Below are 20,691 nucleotides of genomic sequence, written 5' to 3'. Positions count from 1 at the left end.
TACAGCGCCTCCCCGAGTAAGACGGCGTGCACGCCGGGCGTGTGTTTCTGCTGTTTTCACAGCTGGAGCGTGGAACAGGCCCGTCTAAGCAGGTCATAGGCAGTTGAGAGTGCGCTCCACGTCCCCTTTGATGCAGTCTAGACTTCTGCTGGCCGCAATAACACGGCGGCGCTGCAGGTGCAGGGTGAGAAAAGGCGGCGCGGAATACGGCGGGAGTGTTTTGTGGGACCACAACCGCAGGTTCTGTGTGTGTCCAGGGTGCAGGTCCACAGAGAAGCGTGAGTCATGTGTTGACGTTGCCGCCGATGACGGTCAATTACATCTCTGTTCCTGAGGTTCATTACATGTTTTTAAAGGAAAATGTTCAAACTTTTTCCACTGAAAATTGCAAAGAGGCCGGGGCGTTTTGAAAAATGTTGTCCCTTAAAGATGCCGATACAAATCCAACATGTGCTAAGCCAGTGTTTTTCAACCTTTTTTTGAGCCGAGGCACATTTTTTGCATTGTAAAAATTTGGAGGCACACCACCAGCAGAAATAATTAAAAAGCGAAACTCAGTTGACAGTAAAAAGTCGTGGTCGCAATTGTTGGATATGACTTTAAAGCATAACCAAGCATGCATCAATATAGCTCTTGTCTCAAACTGTCTATCAACTGTATGTGTTCTCAAATTCATCCGATGTGGCTCTGCTGATGTGCATAGCACCGCCGCGGCTCAAACCGGTGAGTGTCCAAACACAGGACGCGTAAATGTCACGTTCAAGTTGCCCACATTTAAAGGCCTACTGAAATGATTTTTTTAAATTTAAACGGGAATAGCAGATCCATTCTATGTGTCATACTTGATCATTTCGCAATGTCGCCATATTTTTGCTGAAAGGATTTAGTAGAGAAAATCGACGATAAAGTTCGCAACTTTTGCTCGCTGATAAAAAAGCCTTGCCTGTACCGGAAGTAGCGTGACGTCACAGGAGCTAGTATTCCTCACAATTTTCCTTTGTTTACAATGGAGCGAGAGAGATTCGGAGCGACAAAGCGACGATTACCCCATTAATTTGAGCGAGGATGAAAGATTTGTGGATGAGGAACGTTAGAGTGAAGAACTAGAGGCAGTGCGGGACGTATCTTTTTTCGCTCTGACCGTAACTTAGGTACAAGCTGGCTCATTGGATTCCACACTCTCTCCTTTTTCTATTGTGGATCACGGATTTGTGTTTTAAACCACCTCGGATACTATATCCTCTTGAAAATGAGAGTCGAGCACGCGAAATGGACATTCACAGTGACTTTTATCTCCACGACAATACATCGGTGACACACTTAGCTACTGAGCTAACGTGATAGCATCGTTCTCAAATGCAGATAGAAACAAAATACATAAATCCCTGACTGGAAGGATAGACAGAAGATCAACAATACTATTAAACCATGTACATTTAACTACACGGTTAATAATTGTCAGCCTGGTAAAGCTTAACAATGCTGTTGCTAACGACGCTAAGGCTAACTTAGCAACCGGACCTCACAGAGCTATGATAAAAACATTAGCGCTCCACCTACGCCAGCCAGCCCTCATCTGCTCATCAACACCCGTGCTCACCTGCGTTCCAGCGATCGACGGCGCGACGAAGGACTTCATCCGTGGGTTTGGCGGCTAGCATCGGCTAGGCGTCTGCTATCAGGGTAAGTAGTCCTTGTTGTGTTGCTGCAGCCAGCCGCTAATACACCGATCCCACCTACAACGTTCTTCTTTGCAGCCTCCATTGTTCATTAAACAAATTGCAAAAGATTCACCAACACAGATGTCCAGAATACTGCGGAATTATGAAATGAAAACAGAGCTTTTTCTACAGGCTCCGAATACTTCCCTTGTCCTCGTGACGTCACACGCATACGTCAGCATAATAAAACGTTTTTAACCGGAAGTGTGGCGGGAAATTTAAAATTGCACTTTATAAGTTAACCCGGCCGTATTGGCATGTGTTGCAATGTTAAGATTTCATCATTGATATATAAACTATCAGACTGCGTGGTCGGTAGTAGTGGCTTTCAGTAGGCCTTTAAAGTCATTTTCCCCCACAGTGTTTGGAAAATGACATTAAAAAGTAATTATACATAGTTAGTGGTTACTTTGCTCTAAAAGGTATTTTGTTCCCGCATGGCAATTGTTTGTGTTCCTGCGTTTTAGTTTTTATTCCGGCCTTGCGCTCTTATTTTTGTTCTATACTTCCTGTTTTGGAATGTTTTGCTTGTTTCTTGCTCAAAGCGTTTTACAAAACCCAAAACCAGTGAAGTTGGCACGTTGTGTAAATGGTAAATAAAAACAGAATACAATGATTTGCAAATCCTCTTCAACTTATATTCAATTGAATAGACTGCAAAGACAAGATATTTAATGTTCACACTGGACACCTTTGTTATTTTTTGCAAATATTAGCTCATTTTGAATTTGATGCCAGCAACAAGTTTCAAAAAAGCTGGCACAAGTGGCAAAATAGACTGATAAAGTTGAGGAATGCTCATCAAACACTTATTTGGAACATCCCACAGGTGAACAGGCTAATTGGGAACAGGTGGGTGCCATGATTGGGTATAAAAGCAGCTTGCATGAAATGCTCAGTCATTCACAAACAAGGATGGGACGAGGGTCACCACTTTGTCAACAAATGCGTGAGCAAATTGTCAAACAGTTTAAGAACAACATTTCTCAACCAGCTATTGCAAGGAATTTAGGGATTTCACCATCTACGGTCTGTAATATCATCAAAAGGTTCAGAGAATTTGGAGAAATCACTGCACGTACACTACCGTTTGAAAGTTTGGGGTCACCCAAACAATTTTGTGGAATAGCCTTCATTTCTAAGAACAAGAATAGACTGTCGAGTTCCAGATGAAAGTTCTCTTTTTCTGGCCATTTTGAGCGTTTAATTGACCCCACAAATGTGATGCTCCAGAAACTCAATCTGCTCAAAGGAAGGCCAGTTTTGTAGCTTAAGTAACGAGCTAAACTGTTTTCAGATGTGTGAACATGATTGCACAAAGGTTTTCTAATCATCAATTAGCCTTCTGAGCCAAAAAGCAAACACATTGTACCATTAGAACACTGGAGTGATAGTTGCTGAAAATGGGCCTCTATACACCTATGTAGATATTGCACCAAAAACCAGACATTTGCAGCTAGAATAGTCATTTACCACATTAGCAATGTATAGAGTGTATTTCTTTAAAGTGAAGACTAGTTTAAAGTTATCTTCATTGAAAAGTACAGAGCTTTTCCTTCAAAAATAAGGACATTTCAATGTGACCCCAAACTTTTGAACGGTAGTGTAAGCGATGATATTACGGACCTTGGATCCCTCAGGCGGTACTGTATCAAAAAGCGACATCAGTGTGTAAAGGATATCACCACATGGGCTCAGGAACACTTCAGAAACCCACTGTCAGTAACTACAGTTGGTCGCTACATCTGTAAGTGCAAGTTAAAACTATACTATGCAAAGCCAAAGCCATTTATCAACAACACCCAGAACCGCCGCCGGCTTCGCTGGGCCCCGAGCTCATCTAAGATGGACTGATGCAAAGTGGAAAAGTGTCCACATTTCAAATTGTTTTTGGCAACTGTGGACGTTGTGTCTTCCGGATAAAAAGAGGGAAAATACATCCGGATTGTTCTAGGCGCAAAGTTGAAAAGCCAGCATCTGTGATGGTATGGGGGTGTATTAGTGCCCAAGACATGGGTAACTTACACATCTGTGAAGGCACCATTAATACTGAAAGGTACATACAGGTTTTGGAGCAACATATGTTGCCATCCAAGCAACGTCACCATGGACGCCCCTGCTTATTCCAGCAAGACAATGCCAAGCCACGTGTTACAACAGCGTGGCTTCATAGTAAAAGAGTGCGGGTACTAGACTGGCCTGCCTGTAGTCCAGACATGTCTACCGTTGAAAATGCGAAGCATAAAATCCGAGAACGGAGACCCCCGGACTGTTGAACAACTTAAGCTGAACATCAAGCAAGAATGGGAAAGAATTCCACCTGAAAAGCTTCAAAAATTGCTCTCCTCAGTTGAATGAAAACCATTGACCATAAGGCACCGATTTCAAAATTTAACAATCATACTGTCAGGTTACAAACGACCTCTCTCTCTCTCTCTTTCTTGCAGTTGTATCTCCAGTCCCGGTTCACGTGGCGCGGCGCCCGCCTCCTGCGCCCGCTGCTCCAGTTCACCCTGCTGATGATGGCCTTCTACACCGGCCTGTCCCGCGTCTCCGACCACAAGCACCACCCCACCGACGTCCTGGCGGGCTTCGTGCAGGGAGCCCTGGTGGCCTGCTGCATAGTGAGTGCTACTATTTACTGCCTCTGCTCCACTCGGAACGGTCGGAAAGTGAGGCGAATTCGCGCTAATGAAGAACACATGAAGCCGTGTTCGGGGGTGCAAAAACGAGTGAATTACGCCCGCGGATGATTTTTGTCATCAGAGACGGCAAAATTGCGTTGGCTTAGGACAGGAAAAAAAAGAAGAAAAAAAAGACGATAAACCTTTGAAACTGGATCGTCGCTGTAATTATTCCTCTTTTTTTTTATCATTATTATTTGCAGGCTGCCTCTAGAAAAAAGCTTCCACACTCACGCACACGCCACATAGTCAGATCCATGCGTCTCGAAAGGGGATTAGATTCGCGAAATGTTGCAAGAGTGGCGCCAAGACAGACCTGAAAGGGGTCTTCAAGTGCAACAATAGACTGGAACGTGCATATGGTGGCTCTCCAAGCACCGCCATAATGACCGACATTAAAACACAGTAGCGTAGTAGGCCTGAGTATTCATTAAAAACAAGGCAGAGGTTTTATTTGTGTGTTTTATTTTGTTGTGGCTCGTGCAGCCCTTTGAGACTCGTGATTTAGGGCTATATAAGTAAACATTGATTGATTGATTGATTGATTTGACAAGTACATTTAATATTTTTAGCCACTGTAGCATACAGTTTGAACAGTAACACTGTGTTTGAATACAAGTTAATTAAAAAAAACTGTACTTTAATCAAGTGAGTTTTTAGCGTAGCACTAAATGGAACGCAGTCTGGTTTACATGATTTTTTTAAATTACATTTTTGGCATGGTTGTGGTCGAAACGCTTTGGCAAACAGATATCCTCGAAGTTTTATCATAACAAGAAGTAGGGTTGTCCCGATACCAATATTTTAGATGTGTTTCGATACTTTTCGGTACTTTTCTAAATAAAGGGGACCACAAAAAAATTGCATTATTGGCTTTATTTTGACAAAAAATCTTAGGGTACATTAAACATATGTTTATTATTGCAAGTTTGTCCTTAAATAAAATAGTGAACATACTACACAACTGGTCTTTTATTAGTAAGTAAACAAACAAAGGCTCCTAATTAGTCTGCTGACATATGCAGTAACATATTGTGTCATTTATCATTCTATTATTTTGTCAACATTATAAAGGACAAGCTGTAAAAATGATTATTCATCTACTTGTTCATTTACTGTTAATATCTGCTTACTTTCTCTTTTAACATGTTCTATCTACACTTCTGTTAAAATGTAATAATCACTTATTCTTCTCTTGTTTGATGCTTTACATTAGTTTTGGATGATACCACACATTTGGGTATCAATCCGATACCAAGTAGTTACAGGATCATACATTGGTCATATTCAAAGTCCTCATGTGTCCAGAGACATATTTCCTGAGTTTATAAACATAATATGAATTTAAAAAAAGGGAAAAAGTATCATAGTACTATCGACTAGATACGCTATTGTACTTGGTATCATTATAGTGTATGTCAGGTGTAGATCCACCCATGGCATTTGTTTACATTCAAGGGTGCTGGCGGTGTGTAGTGAAGCAAGTTTAGCTATTCCTCGTCCTGCAGGGATGATACTTGTAAGAAACTTACTTCATTTGTCACCATGGCGGTGACGATTAGTGATTTAGAAGTAGGTAAAACACTGCAGACTGGATGGGCGTTAGCCGCTAGCTAGCTAGCCATGTCTTAAAGCACCTCTTCCTGAGGGCGTTTCAGTGTTATAACTTCACCTTTAATGTTAGTTTTTAAGCCAAAATGCGTCCTTTCTCCCTTTTCTGTCTACACACTGTGTCTGCTTGTAAGTACTCTGTGATTGTGCACTGCCGAACATGCTCCTCTGCTCGTAAAACCAGCAGTGTCACGACGTGATTACGCGCCGCCATGTTCATAAAAAAAAAATATGGCGAACCGGTACTTTTCAAACAGAGTATAGTACCGTTTTTGATTTATTAGTACCGCGATACTATACTAGTACCGGTATACCGTACAAACCTAACAAGAAGCAGTGCATATTTAATCCTACACCAGCAACTACTGATAGTTTGTTCACTTCCTGTGTTGAAAAAGTCACCAAAATAAAACAAGCAATTATTCCGTGGTTAGTTTGAATGAGCTACAGGTGTGTGAGTACGGAAAAAGTGTCCTCCTGAACAGATACTTTCCAGACTAATCATCATAATTGTCATGTGACTTCATGATGAGTCTGTCATTACAGGCCACATTTACCTTTTTAATCCTCCTTCAAAATAAAACCGAAAAATAGACAGGGAGTGGTCATAACGTTCACCCTGCATGTTGCGATGCGTTCAAGAGCGACCGGCGCGTCATTTACTTTAATTGTTTCCAAACAGTGTCTGTAAAATGGCAGTAAAACGGCCGATCAAACAAAACAGAAGTCATTGTCATGGACCCACCAGCTGCGGAAGCTTGACGTTTTATTATAACAAGAAGCAGTGCATATTTAATCCTACACCAGCAATTACGGATAGTTTGTTCACTTCCTGTGTTGAAGAGTCACCAAAATAAAACAAGCAATTATTCCGTGGTTAGTTTTGAATGAAGTGTGTGATTATGGAAACAGTGTCCTCCTGGATGGATGGATACTTTCCAGACTAATCATCATCATAGTCATTCCCAGGCCACATTTACCTTTTTAATCCGCCTTCAAACGCCTTCAAAATAAAACCGAAAAATAGACAGGGAGTGGCAACACATTATGTTGTGATGCGTTCAAGAGTGACCCGTGTCGCCATCCGGCGTTTCATTTACTTTAATTGTTTCCAAACAGTGTCTGTAACAGGGCAGTAAAACGGCTGATCAAACAAAACAGAAGTCATCGTCACAGACCCACCAGCTGCGGAAAGTAGCTCTCCAATCAGCTGAATAGACTCAATAACTCCACGGTGACGTTTTGGTGAATTTACTGAGGAATTTGTGAAACTGAAACAAAACAAAAAGAACGCCATTGTAAGGTAATAATACTAACACGGACACTCGTAAACGCTTTAATGACATTTTGGCACCCCCTATTGGTTGTGATCGAAACGCTCAGGCAAACATGCTAGCATGTTACAGGTATCCTCGACGTTTTATCATAACGAGAAGCAGTGCAATATTTAATCCCACACCAGCAATTACGGATAGTTTGTTCACTTCCTGTGTTAAAGAGTCACCAAAATAAAACGAGCAATTATTCCGTGGTTAGTTTGAATGAGGTGTGTGATTATGGAAAAAGTGTCCTCCTGGATGGATGGATGCTTTCCAGACTAATCATCATCATCGTCATACCCAGGCCACATTTACCTTTTTAATCCGCCTTCAAAATAAAACCGAAAAATAGACAGGGAGTGGCAACACATTATGTTGTTCACTTCCTGTGTTGAAGAGTCACCAAAATCAAACAAGCAATTATTCCGTCATTAGTTTGAATGAGCTACAGGTGTGCGATTACGGAAAAAAGTGTCCTCCTGAACGGACACTTTCCAGACTAATCGTCATGTGACTTCATGTTGAGTCTGTCACTCCAGGCCACATTTACCTTTTTAGTCTGCCTTCAAAATAAAAAAATAGACAGGGAGTAGCAACACATTATGTTGCGATGCGTTCAAGAGCGACCCGCGTCGCCGTCCGGCGCTTCATTTACTTTAATTGTTTCCAAACAGTGTCTGTAACAGGGCAGTAAAACGGCCGATCAAACAAAACAGAAGTCATCGTCACGGACCCACCAGCTGCGGAAAGTAGCTCTCCAATCAGCTGAACAGACTCAATAACTCCACGGTGACGTTTTGGTGAATTTACTGAGGAATTTGTGAAAGTGAAACAAAACAAAAAGAACGCCATTGTAAGGTAATAATACTAACACGGACACTCGTAAACGCTTTAATGACATTTTGGCACCCCCTATTGGTTGTGATCGAAACGCTTTGGCAAACATGCTAGCATGTTGCAGGTATCCTCGACGTTTTATCATAACGAGAAGCAGTGCAATATTTAATCCCACACCAGCAATTATGGATAGTTTGTTCACTTCCTGTGTTGAAGAGTCACCAAAATAAAACAAGCAATTATTCCGTGGTTAGTTTGAATGAGGTGTGTGATTATGGAAAAAGTGTCCTCCTGGATGGATGGATGCTTTCCAGACTAATCATCATCATCGTCATACCCAGGCCACATTTACCTTTTTAATCCGCCTTCAAAATAAAACCGAAAAATAGACAGGGAGTGGCAACACATTATGTTGTTCACTTCCTGTGTTGAAGAGTCACCAAAATCAAACAAGCAATTATTCCGTCATTAGTTTGAATGAGCTACAGGTGTGCGATTACGGAAAAAAGTGTCCTCCTGAACGGACACTTTCCAGACTAATCGTCATGTGACTTCATGTTGAGTCTGTCACTCCAGGCCACATTTACCTTTTTAGTCTGCCTTCAAAATAAAAAAATAGACAGGGAGTAGCAACACATTATGTTGCGATGCGTTCAAGAGCGACCCGCGTTGCCGTCCGGCGCTTCATTTACTTTAATTGTTTCCAAACAGTGTCTGTAACAGGGCAGTAAAACGGCAGATCAAACAAAACAGAAGTCATCGTCACGGACCCACCAGCTGCGGAAAGTAGCTCTCCAATCAGCTGAACAGACTCAATAACTCCACGGTGACGTTTTGGTGAATTTACTGAGGAATTTGTGAAAGTGAAACAAAACAAAAAGAACGCCATTGTAAGGTAATAATACTAACACGGACACTCGTAAACGCTTTAATGACATTTTGGCACCCCCTATTGGTTGTGATCGAAACGCTTTGGCAAACATGCTAGCATGTTGCAGGTATCCTCGACGTTTTATCATAACGAGAAGCAGTGCAATATTTAATCCTACACCAGCAATTATGGATAGTTTGTTCACTTCCTGTGTTGAAGAGTCACCAAAATAAAACAAGCAATTATTCCGTGGTTAGTTTGAATGAGGTGTGTGATTATGGAAAAAGTGTCCTCCTGGATGGATGGATGCTTTCCAGACTAATCATCATCATCGTCATACCCAGGCCACATTTACCTTTTTAATCCGCCTTCAAAATAAAACCGAAAAATAGACAGGGAGTGGCAACACATTATGTTGTTCACTTCCTGTGTTGAAGAGTCACCAAAATCAAACAAGCAATTATTCCGTCATTAGTTTGAATGAGCTACAGGTGTGCGATTACGGAAAAAAGTGTCCTCCTGAACGGACACTTTCCAGACTAATCGTCATGTGACTTCATGTTGAGTCTGTCACTCCAGGCCACATTTACCTTTTTAGTCTGCCTTCAAAATAAAAAAATAGACAGGGAGTAGCAACACATTATGTTGCGATGCGTTCAAGAGCGACCCGCGTCGCCGTCCGGCGCTTCATTTACTTTAATTGTTTCCAAACAGTGTCTGTAACAGGGCAGTAAAACGGCAGATCAAAAAAAACAGAAGTCATCGTCACGGACCCACCAGCTGCGGAAAGTAGCTCTCCAATTAGCTGAACAGACTCAATAACTCCACGGTGACGTTTTGGTGAATTTACTGAGGAATTTGTGAAAGTGAAACAAAACAAAAAGAACGCCATTGTAAGGTAATAATACTAACACGGACACTCGTTAATGACATTTTGGCACCCCCTATTGATTGTGATCGTAACGCTTTGGCAAACATGCTAGCATCTTGCAGGTACCCTCGACGTTTTATCATAACGAGAAGCAGTGCAATATTTAATCCTACACCAGCAATTATGGATAGTTTGTTCACTTCCTGTGTTGAAGAGTCACCAAAATAAAACAAGCAATTATTCCGTGGTTAGTTTGAATGAGGTGTGTGATTATGGAAAAAGTGTCCTCCTGGATGGATAGATACCTTCCAGACTACCGTATTTTTCGGACTATAAGTCGTAGTTTTTTTCATAGTTTGGCCGGGGGTGCGACTTATACTCAGGAGCGACTTATGTGTGAAATTATGAACACATTACCGTAAAATATCAAATAATATTATTTAGCTCATTCACGTAAGAGACTAGACGTATAAGATTTCATGGGATTTAGCGATTAGGAGTGACAGATTGTTTGGTAAACGTATAGCATGTTCTATATGTTATAGTTATTTGAATGACTCTTATCATAATATGTTACGTTAACATACCAGGCACGTTCTCAGTTGGTTATTTATGCCTCATATAAATAACGTACACTTATTCAGCCTGTTGTTCACTATTCTTTATTTATTAGGGACCGAATGTTCATTTGGGACAGAGAATCCTATTGTATTTGTAAGGTTTTATTATTATTATACCGCCGCCTCTTTGAGCTGTAATTTGACCCCCTTAACATCTTCAAAACTCACCATATTTGACACACACATCAGGACTGGCGAAAATTGCGATCTAATCAAAAAACTTAGCCCCAAAACTCAAAATTGCGCTCTAGCGCCCCCTAGGAAGAAAACACAGACACAACTGCCTGTAACTTCCAGTAGGAATGTCGTAGAGACATGAAACTAAAACCTCTATGTAGGTCTCACTTAGACCTAGATTTCATACACTGACATCCTTCAGCAAAAATCAACAGAAAATGTGCAATTCCCCCTTCAAAACAAAAGTGTTGTAAAAACAGTCACTTTTGCCTTATGAGCTATAATTTGACCCCCTTAACATGCTTCAAAACTCATCAAACTGGACACACACATCAGGACTGGCAAAAATTGCGATCTGATAAAAAACCAAACCCCAAAACTCTAAATTGCGCTCTAGCGCCCCCTAGGAGGAAAACACAGACAAATCTGCTCCTAGGAAGAAAACACAGACAAAACTGCCTGTAACTTCCAGTAGGAATGTCGTAGAGACATGAAACAAAAACCTCTATGTAGGTCTCACTTAGACCTAAATTTCATTCACTGACAACCCCCAGCAAAAATTTAACAGGAAGTTTGCAATTCCCCGTTCAAAACATAAGTTTTGTAAAAACCGGTCACCTTTTTTCAAACATTATCTCCTCTGAGCGCGTTTGTCGTGTCGGCTTCAAATTAGCACAGGAGAGAGATTGAACCCTTCTGATTAAAAGTTGATGAAAGGGTTTTAATTACTGCTCCGGGTTGGATTTTATGTGCCGTCAAAGTCGGTCCCGTCCATCGCTGCTTGCAGCTTTAATTTTAAATTGCCTTTCAAATGTCTATTCTTGGTGTTGGGTTTTATCAAATAAATTTCCCCCAAAAATGCGACTTATACTCCAGTGCGACTTATATATGTTTTTTTCCTTCTTTATTATGCATTTTCGGCCGGTGCGACTTATACTCCGGAGCGACTTATACTCCGGAGCGACTTATACTCCGGAGCGACTTATACTCCGAAAAATACGGTAATCATCATCATCGTCATTCCCAGGCCACATTTACCTTTTTAATCCGCCTTCAAAATAAAAACGAAAAAATAGACAAGAAGTGGCAACACATTATGTTGTTCACTTACTGTGTTCAAGAGTCACCAAAATAAAACAAGCAATTATTCTGTGGTTAGTTTGAATGAGCTACAGGTGTGTGATCACAGAAAAAGTGTCCTCCTGAACGAATACTTTCCAGACTAATCGTCATGTGACTTCATGTTGAGTCTGTCACTCCATTTACCTTTTTAGTACGCCTTCAAAATAAAACTGAAAAATAGACAGGGAGTGGCAACACGTTATGTTGTGATGCGTTCAAGGGCGACCCGCTTCATTTACCTAACGATCGATCAAACGCGGCATGGCAGGGAAAACCCAAAACAGGAAGTGCGCCCGCGTATCAGACGCCGGCCCGACCCACTTTTTCAACAGGCGGTGCGGGGGGAAAGGTCAAGAGGAGCACATCCAGCAGGAAGCAGCTGTCGGGGCGAAAGCTGCCGGGGGTGTTCTCTCAGAGTTCATTGTCGCCGCCGTCCAGACCAGACGGGTCAGCCATGGCCGCGGGGGAGGGGCGCTGGTATTTAAAGATATGTGGCACACAACAGTGTGTCACTGCAGCAGTAGTGTTAAAAAGGGAGTCGTACACCTCAGTCAATACGGTAGTAGCTTATCGTGTTGGTTTGCATACAAAATTCCTCTCTAGACTCCGGCTATAAGACAACATGTCCCTCTCAGACTTTTTTCTAGGGAATAAATACAGTCTTATATTCAAGTCATCGGTTCATGTTTTTTGTCTATGTTCAACTGCAACTCTTCGAGGTTAGGAACCCTGTTGGTTTGCATGTACGAATCCTCTCCGGACCAGGAATATAAGACAACCTGTCTTTTTCAGACTTTTCTCTACGGGGAAAAAAAGGTTGTCTTATATTCGGTTCGAAAGGGTAGTAGCGAAGTGTGGTCGTTAGCTATGTTTTTTGTTTCTATTTAACTATTTAAGATCGGCCCACATGTTAATTACCATGTGTAAGTCCTCTTTACACACAGAATATAAGACAATATGTATTTTTCAGACTTTTTTCTACGATTATACCTGGGTCAATACGGTAGTAGCTTATTGGGTCGGACCCCTGTTGGTTTGAATGTATTCATCCTCTCTAGACCACGAGTATAAGACAGCCTGTCTTTTTCAGACTATTTTCTACGGGGAAAAATTGCCGTCTTATATTTGAGTCCATACGGTAGCAGCTTAGTGTGGTCGTTAGCTATGGTGTTTGTTTTCCGTATGTTCAAATATAATTATTTGTGATCGGTCCACATGTTGGTTTCCCTGTGAGACACAGAATATAAGACAACATTTCTCTACGGTTAAAATTTGTCTTATACCTGGGTCAATACGGTAGTAGTTTATCGTGTCAGACACCTGTTGGTTTGCATGTATAAATCCTCTCTAAGCTACGGCTATAAGACAACATGTCCCTCTCAGACTTTTTTCTAGGGAATAAATACAGTCTTATATTCAGGTCATCGTCGTCATCGGTTCATGTTTTTTGTCTATGTTCAACTGCAACTCTTCGAGGTTAGGAACCCTGTTGGTTTGCATGTACGAATCCTCTCCGGACCAGGAATATAAGACAACCTGTCTTTTTCAGACTTTTCTCTACGGGGAAAAAAGGTTGTCTTATATTCGGTTCAATACGGTAGTGGCTAAGTGTGGTCGTTAGCTATGTTTTTTGTTTCCCGTATGTTCAAATAGAACTATTTAAGATCGGCCCACATGTTAATTATCATGTGTAAGTCCTCTTTAGACACAGAATATAAGACGACATGTATTTTTCAGACTTTTTTCTACGATTATACCTGGGTCAATATGGTAGTAGTTTATTGGGTCGGACCCCTGTTTTTTTTAATGTATTCATCCTTTCCAGACCACAGGTATAAGACAGCCTGTCTTTTTCAGACTATTTTCTATTGGGAAAAATTGCCGTCTTATATTTGGTTCCATACGGTAGCAACTTAGTGTGGTCGTTAGCTATGTTGTTTGTTTTCCGTATGTTCAAATAGAATTATTTGAGATCGGCCCTGTGTAAGTCCTCTCGATACATGGAATATAGGACATTTCTCTACGGTGAAAATGTGTCTTCTACCTAGGTCAATAAGGTAGTAGCTTATCGTGTTGGTTTGCATGTACGAATCCTCTCCGGACCAGGAATATAAGACAACCTGTATTTTTCGGTATGTTCTCTACGGGAAAAAAAAGGTTGTCCCACATTCGGTTCAATACGGTAGTGGCTAAGTGTGGTCGTTAGCTATGTTTTTTGTTTCCCGTATGTTCAAATAGAACTATTTAAGATCGGCCCACATGTTAATTACCATGTGTAAGTCCTCTTTAGACACCGAATATAAGACGACATGTATTTTTCAGACTTTTTTCGACGATTATACCTGGGTCAATATGGTAGTAGCTTATTGGGTCGGACCCCTGTTTTTTTGAATGTATTCATCCTTTCCAGACCACAGGTATAAGACAGCCTGTCTTTTTCAGACTATTTTCTATTGGGAAAAATTGCCAACTTATATTTGGTTCCATACGGTAGCAACTTAGTGTGGTCGTTAGCTATGATGTTTGTTTTCCGTATGTTCAAATAGAATTATTTGAGATCGGCCCTGTGTAAGTCCTCTCGATACATGGAATATAGGACATTTCTCTACGGTGAAAATTTGTCTTCTACCTAGGTCAATAAGGTAGTAGCTTATCGTGTTGGTTTGCATGTACGAATCCTCTCCGGACCAGGAATATAAGACAACCTGTATTTTTCGGTATGTTCTCTACGGGAAAAAAAAGGTTGTCCCATATTCGGTTCAATACGGTAGTGGCTAAGTGTGGTCGTTAGCTATGTTTTTTGTTTCCCGTATGTTCAAATAGAACTATTTAAGATCGGCTAACATGTTAATTACCATGTGTAAGTCCTCCTTAAACACAGAATATAAGACGACATGTATTTTTCAGAGTTTTTTCTACGATTATACCTGGGTCAATATGGTAGTAGCTTATTGGGTTGGCCTGTTGGTTTGCATGTAAAATTCCTCTCTAGACTCCGACTATAAGACAACCTGTCTTTTTCAGACTTAATTATATAATTTCAGTCTTAAATTTAGGTCAACATCGTCATCAGTTCATGTGTTTTACCTATAACATACTTCCAGACTTCTTTAATGTCGGCGTTGTTTTTTGTTTCCCGCATGTTCAAATGGAATTATTTGAGGTCAGACCATCTAAATCCTGTCTAGCCCCCTGAATACAAGACGACCTGTCTTTTTCCGACTTTTGTTAAAGGTAAAAAAAATAAAAAATACAGTTTAATTTGTGTCAATATTGTGGCATTGTTGTGGTTGTCAGCCATGTTTATTCATTTATTTTACATTCGAATGGAATTCTTTGTACGTACGATTGAAGTTGGATATTTCCGACTTCCCAGCTGTCTTGAAAGCATCGTAAAAGCCTCTCTACTTCAAAGAACTAACATTAATGTTTATGTGGTTACGCTTCCGGTTTAATATGTTTGCAAAGGTAAATAATTGACTGCTAATTCTTTGGGGGACATTTTTGTCATGCGTGTCATCACATGAGTCCTTCAAATCCAAATATTAACAAAGTGAGAGTGCATCGCTCGATAAAGCCTCGCTGGTGACTAAGTGTTGCTGCATTCACTTCCTGCATGACTCAGCGTCTTTTATGTGGCGGCGCTGACATTTCCACGCGTGGTGAAGGACACGCGAGTCGAGGCAAGTAGTGCATAGTCTGGCGACTCTTATTTGAGAAGCCTACACCATGCGCAGGAAGTTCATCGGCGTGACGAGTTCAGGGGGGCGGAAGGTCGCGGCGTTTGGGCGACACAGCTGCCTCCGATGGGAAAACGCTCTCCCCACGGCTTCCCATGACGTCTCGGAAGGAGGGCGAGATTTAATTCAGTCATGGACATTGTCACGATGCACGCCAATCAGCCTGCACAAAGACGCCCTTTAAAGAGCGTGATGATGTCACCCGCCTAGCAAAGGTCGCCCTTGAAGGTCATGATGTGCTGAGTGGGAACTTTGACTAATAGGGCAATGACAGAGAAGTTGAGTTAGGGGCTTTTACTTTCTACACTTCCTGCCTCATTTCCTGTCTGATGTCATCAGAGATGTCAGGAAGAGATTTCTTCTCCGCCATTCTTCCGTCTTCCGACCGAGTTCTCGGGGGAATTCGCCAGACTGCATCGCGTTTCACGTTCGGGTGTGCTGCCCTGAAACGGTTCCAGGGATTAGTCACCTGCTGGCCCTCGCACGGGTGTTCAATTTGGGATGGAACTTTGACTTTGACACTTTCAGCAACACTCCCTTGGGAAGATAACAGATTTTGTCGGATTTGGGTTTTGGGGGTTTAGTTTAGTTTAAGGATAATAATACCCATTAGTCTACACCGCAGTGGAGACTATTCTTCCTGGGGTCCAGGCAAAAAACATCACACAATCACAAAACAAAAGATTACAATTCAGTACAACATGATCAATAATAAAATGTTGTAATACAAAAATAACAAAAACAAAGAACAAAACAAAACTAACTTTGAGTTTACATAATAATGCTCATACCAAAGATAAAAAGAGCAATATAAAAATATATATAATCGAGCAAAAATAAAACAAAGAACCAATGGCCTATAATATACATATTAGTCTACCAAAGACAAACAATAAGTGACGAAAAAGTACCATCCATCCATCTTCTACTGCTTGTAATAATAATAAATAATAATATATTTTATTTGTAAAAAGCACTTTACATTGAGTAAACAACCTCAAAGTGCTACAGGGTATTAAAAAAAAAAAAAAAGATAATAAAAATGCATACAAATAAAAACTACAACAGCCTAATAGCTAGAACTAGTATGCATATATCTAAAAAAAAAGGCTTTTTTTTTTTTTTTTAAAGAAGGGTTTTAAAGCCTTTTTTAAAAGCATCCACAGTCTGTGGTGCCCTCAGGTGGTCAGGGAGAGCGTTCCACAGACTGGGAACGGCGGAGCAGAAAGCCCATAAACAATAAAATAGTCCGTCCATCCATCCATCCATCTACCTTTCGCTTATCCTAGGTCGGGTCGCGGGGGCAGCAGCCTAAGCAGGGAAGCCCAGACTTCCCTCTCCCCAGCCACTTCGTCCAGCTCCTCCCGGGGAATTCCGAGGCGTTCCCAGGCCAGCCGGGAGACATAGTCTTCCCAACGTGTCCTGGGTCTTCCCCGTGGCCTCCTACCTGTCGGGCGTGCCCTAAACACCTCCCTAGGGAGGCGTTCGGGTGGCATCCTGAGCAGATGCCCGAACCACCTCATCTGGCTCCTCTCCATGTGGAGGAGTAGCGGCTTTACTTTGAGCTCCCCCCGGATGGCAGAGCTCCTCACCCTATCTCTAAGGGAGAGCCCCGCCACCCGGCGGAGGAAACTCATTTCGGCCGCTTGTACCCGTGATCTTGTCCTTTCGGTCATAACCCAAAGTTCATGACCATAGGTGAGGATGGGAACGTAGATCGACCGGTAAATTGAGAGCTTTGCCTTCCGGCTCAGCTCCTTCTTCACCACAACGGATCGATACAGCGTCCGCATTACTGAATACGCCGCACCGATCCGCCTGTCGATATCACGATCTACTCTTCCCTCACTCGTGAACTCCATTTGGGGCAAGATCTCCTCCCCAACCCGGAGATGGCACTCCACCATTTTACAGGCGATAATAAGAGAAGAGAAAAGAAAACAAAGAACCAATGGCCTATAATATACACATTAGTGTGCCAAAGAAACAATAAGTGACGAAAAAGTACCATCCATCCATTTTCTACTGCTTGTCCCATAATCAATAAAAGAGTCAATAATCGATAAAAACCAGTCATGACATTAGGTACAATCTAGAATAGTCTCTTTCCGCAATACTTCCTAAAATACCACAACGGAGACCCCCGGACTGTTGAACAACTTAAGCTGTACATCAAGCAAGAATGAGGAAGAATTCCACCTGAAAAGCTTCAAAAATTGCTCTCCTCCGTTCTCAAACGTTTACTGAGTGTTGTTAAAAGGAAAGGCCATGTAACACAGTGGTAGAAATGCCCCTGTTACTGAGTGTTGTTAAAAGGAAAGGCCATGTAACACAGTGGTAAAAAGGCCCCTGTTACTGAGTTTTGTTAAAAGGAAAGGGCATGTAACACAGTGGTAGAAATGCCCCTGTTACTGAGTGCTGTTAAAAGGAAAGGCCATGTAACACAGTGGTAGAAATGCCCCTGTTACTGAGTGTTGTTAAAAGGAAAGGCCATGTAACACAGTGGTAAAAATTCCCCTGTTACTGAGTTTTGTTAAAAGGAAAGGCCATGTAACACAGTGGTAGAAATGCCCCTGTTACTGAGTTTTGTTAAAAGGAAAGGGCATGTAACACAGTGGTAAAAATGCCCCTGTTACTGAGTGTTGTTAAAAGGAAAGGCCATGTAACACAGTGGTAGAAATGCCCCTGTTACTGAGTGTTGTTAAAAGGAAAGGCCATGTAACACAGTGGTAGAAATGCCCCTGTTACTGAGTGTTGTTAAAAGGAAAGGCCACGTAACACAGCGGTAAAAATGCCCCTGTTACTGAGTGTTGTTAAAAGGAAAGGCCATGTAACACAGTGGTAAAAATGCCCCTGTTACTGAGTGTTGTTAAAAGGAAAGGCCATGTAACACATTGGTAAAAATGCCCCTGTTACTGAGTGCTGTTAAAAGGAAAGGCCATGTAACACAGTGGTAAAAATGCCCATTACTGAGTGTTGTTAAAAGGAAAGGCCATGTAACAGTGGTAAAAATACCCCTGTGCCAACTTTTTTGCAACATGTTGCTGCCATTAAATTTTATTTTATTTATTAACAAAAACATTAGCCGCTAGCTAGCTAGCCATGTTTTAAAGCCCCTCTTCCTGAGGGCATTTCAGTGTTATAACTTCAACTTTATCTTTAGTTTTTAAGCCAAAAATGCGTCCGTTCTCCCTTTTCCGTCTACACGCTGTGTCTGCTTGTAAGTACTCCGTGATTGTGCGCTGCCGAACATGCTCCTCTGCTCGTGAACCAGCAATGACACGACGTGACGACAACGCGGGTTCGGGGGGGATGTTGGACCAGTACTTTTTAGAGGCGGTATAGTACCGAATATGATTCATTAGTATCACGGTACTATACTAATACCGGTGTACCGTACAACCCTAGTCTCGGGTTAAGTTTAGGGTTAGGATTGGGTTTAGTCTTGCATTTTCAATTCTCATCATCTTCCTCTCTTCTTCAGGTGTTCTATGTGTCCGACCTGTTCAAGCCCAGGGTCAAGCCGGCCACGCCCCCTCCGTCGCCCATTAAGAAGGAGCTGCTGCCCTCCTCTGACATCATCGAGAGGAACAACCACCACAACATGGTGTGAGGCGGCCCCTTCCTCCTCCTCCCCCGCGACAGGGCGGCCAATCCGGGCGCTGCTTTCCTCCCATTGGACAGTAGAATGTAGCGGCCCCTCCCACCTTTTCCTCTCATCCCTACTGCGGATCGGGACTTCCGCCCGCGTTACGTTAACGACTAATCAACGGCAATCCGAAAGCGATTTATAACGAGGAAACCGACAGGCGGAGCTTGAAGGAGGTCATTAAAAAAAAAAAAAACACGTATTAAAGAAAATGAAGAAATTCTAGCGATGTTTACTCGCTGAAGTCTCCGTGGCCTTGGAGGAGCAACAACTTCCTGTGCGGCAGGAAGGATTTGACTGCAGCAAAATGTAATTTAAAGCACTGTTTGTTTGTTTGTTTGTTTGTTTGTTTGTTTGGAAGTTCACCACTCGCTGCCTGGCGCGCCTCCTGGGTGAAAACTCCCAACTTTTTCCTGACGTCAGCCCTTCAGGCTGTCCACGGAGCGCGCTCAGTGCAGCCCAAACCGGGGATGTTGCATTGAATTTGAGGTGGGTGGGCGTGGCTTATTTAAGGGGGGGGGCGTGGCCGTGCCACACCCCTCTCTGAAAAGGCCGGGCGAGGTCATACTGCCACATGGTGTGGGGATGATTGGGACTCCCCCTGCTGGCGGGGAGAGGCTTCAACGCAACCCAATGACGGGGGGCGGGTGTTGTTGATGTTGTTGTTGTGAATAAGTGTGTACAGGTGTGTGAGCGTTGTGCGCTGTCAAACGTTTTTGCGTGTGTCCAAAAACAAACCCTGTGTAAAAAAAAAAAAAAAAAGTTGTGGTTCTAAAAAAAACTGTGGATCGATAATGTTCCTTCTAATTGTCACAACTCCAGTTTCGGTCGTCACATTGTTGCACATCTTCATCGTACAGTCCGTCCGATCACTTTTCAAAGACATGATATCTTGTTTTTATATATATATATATATATGTATAAATAATGTATAGATCACTAAAAAAAAAAAAGTAACCGTGTACATGTTTATATATATCCACTATGATTACAGACCTGTGTTCTCTACCAAGTGCTGCTTGGAACGCAATCAGCCGACAAGACTTTTTGTATTTAGCTGAGTCGACAAATGTAGATTGTCATAGTAAAGTTTGTACTACGCACCCCATTTTATTACAGTCCATATTAGTATTTTTGTATTGTCTGGTGTGTTTTTTTTGTATGGAAGAAATAAATAGTGGCAAATGCTGTTGTTTGTTCTGCAAAAGTGTACTTAGCTCTACTACGTGTGCTTTGAAATAAAAAGCTCATCAAGAACTGTCATTGGCTTTGAAGTATTTGTCCAAGATTATTGTGTGAATGCTCCAAAGCAAAGATCATCTATTTATTCAAGATCTTGAACTTCTTCTACAGATTTTGGCGCGATGTACACTACCGTTCAAAAGTTTGGGGTCACATTGAAATGTCCTTATTTTTGAAGGAAAAGCACTGTACTTTTCAATGAAGATAACTTTAAACTAGTCTTAACT

The 20,691-nt window shown here is 41.9% G+C and overlaps 1 protein-coding gene across 1 annotated transcript in view; it reads left to right on the top strand.

The window, feature by feature from the left end:
• The window catches only part of LOC133644119 (phospholipid phosphatase 3-like), a 46,039-nt gene extending 25,565 nt beyond the window's left edge, over positions 1-20,474 (top strand). The window contains exons 5-6 of the mRNA XM_062038441.1: positions 4,169-4,345; positions 19,058-20,474. Coding sequence (XP_061894425.1) covers positions 4,169-4,345; positions 19,058-19,186 — 306 coding nt within the window. The 3' untranslated portion in view covers positions 19,187-20,474. The remainder of the gene's footprint in view (positions 1-4,168; positions 4,346-19,057) is intronic.
• The last annotated feature ends 217 nt before the right edge of the window (positions 20,475-20,691 follow it).

The sequence above is a fragment of the Entelurus aequoreus genome, linkage group LG27, assembly GCF_033978785.1.
Source record: "Entelurus aequoreus isolate RoL-2023_Sb linkage group LG27, RoL_Eaeq_v1.1, whole genome shotgun sequence".
NCBI lineage: Eukaryota > Metazoa > Chordata > Actinopteri > Syngnathiformes > Syngnathidae > Entelurus > Entelurus aequoreus.
Note: the sequence above shows the minus strand (reverse complement) of the source record. Positions and strands in the feature narration are given on the sequence as shown.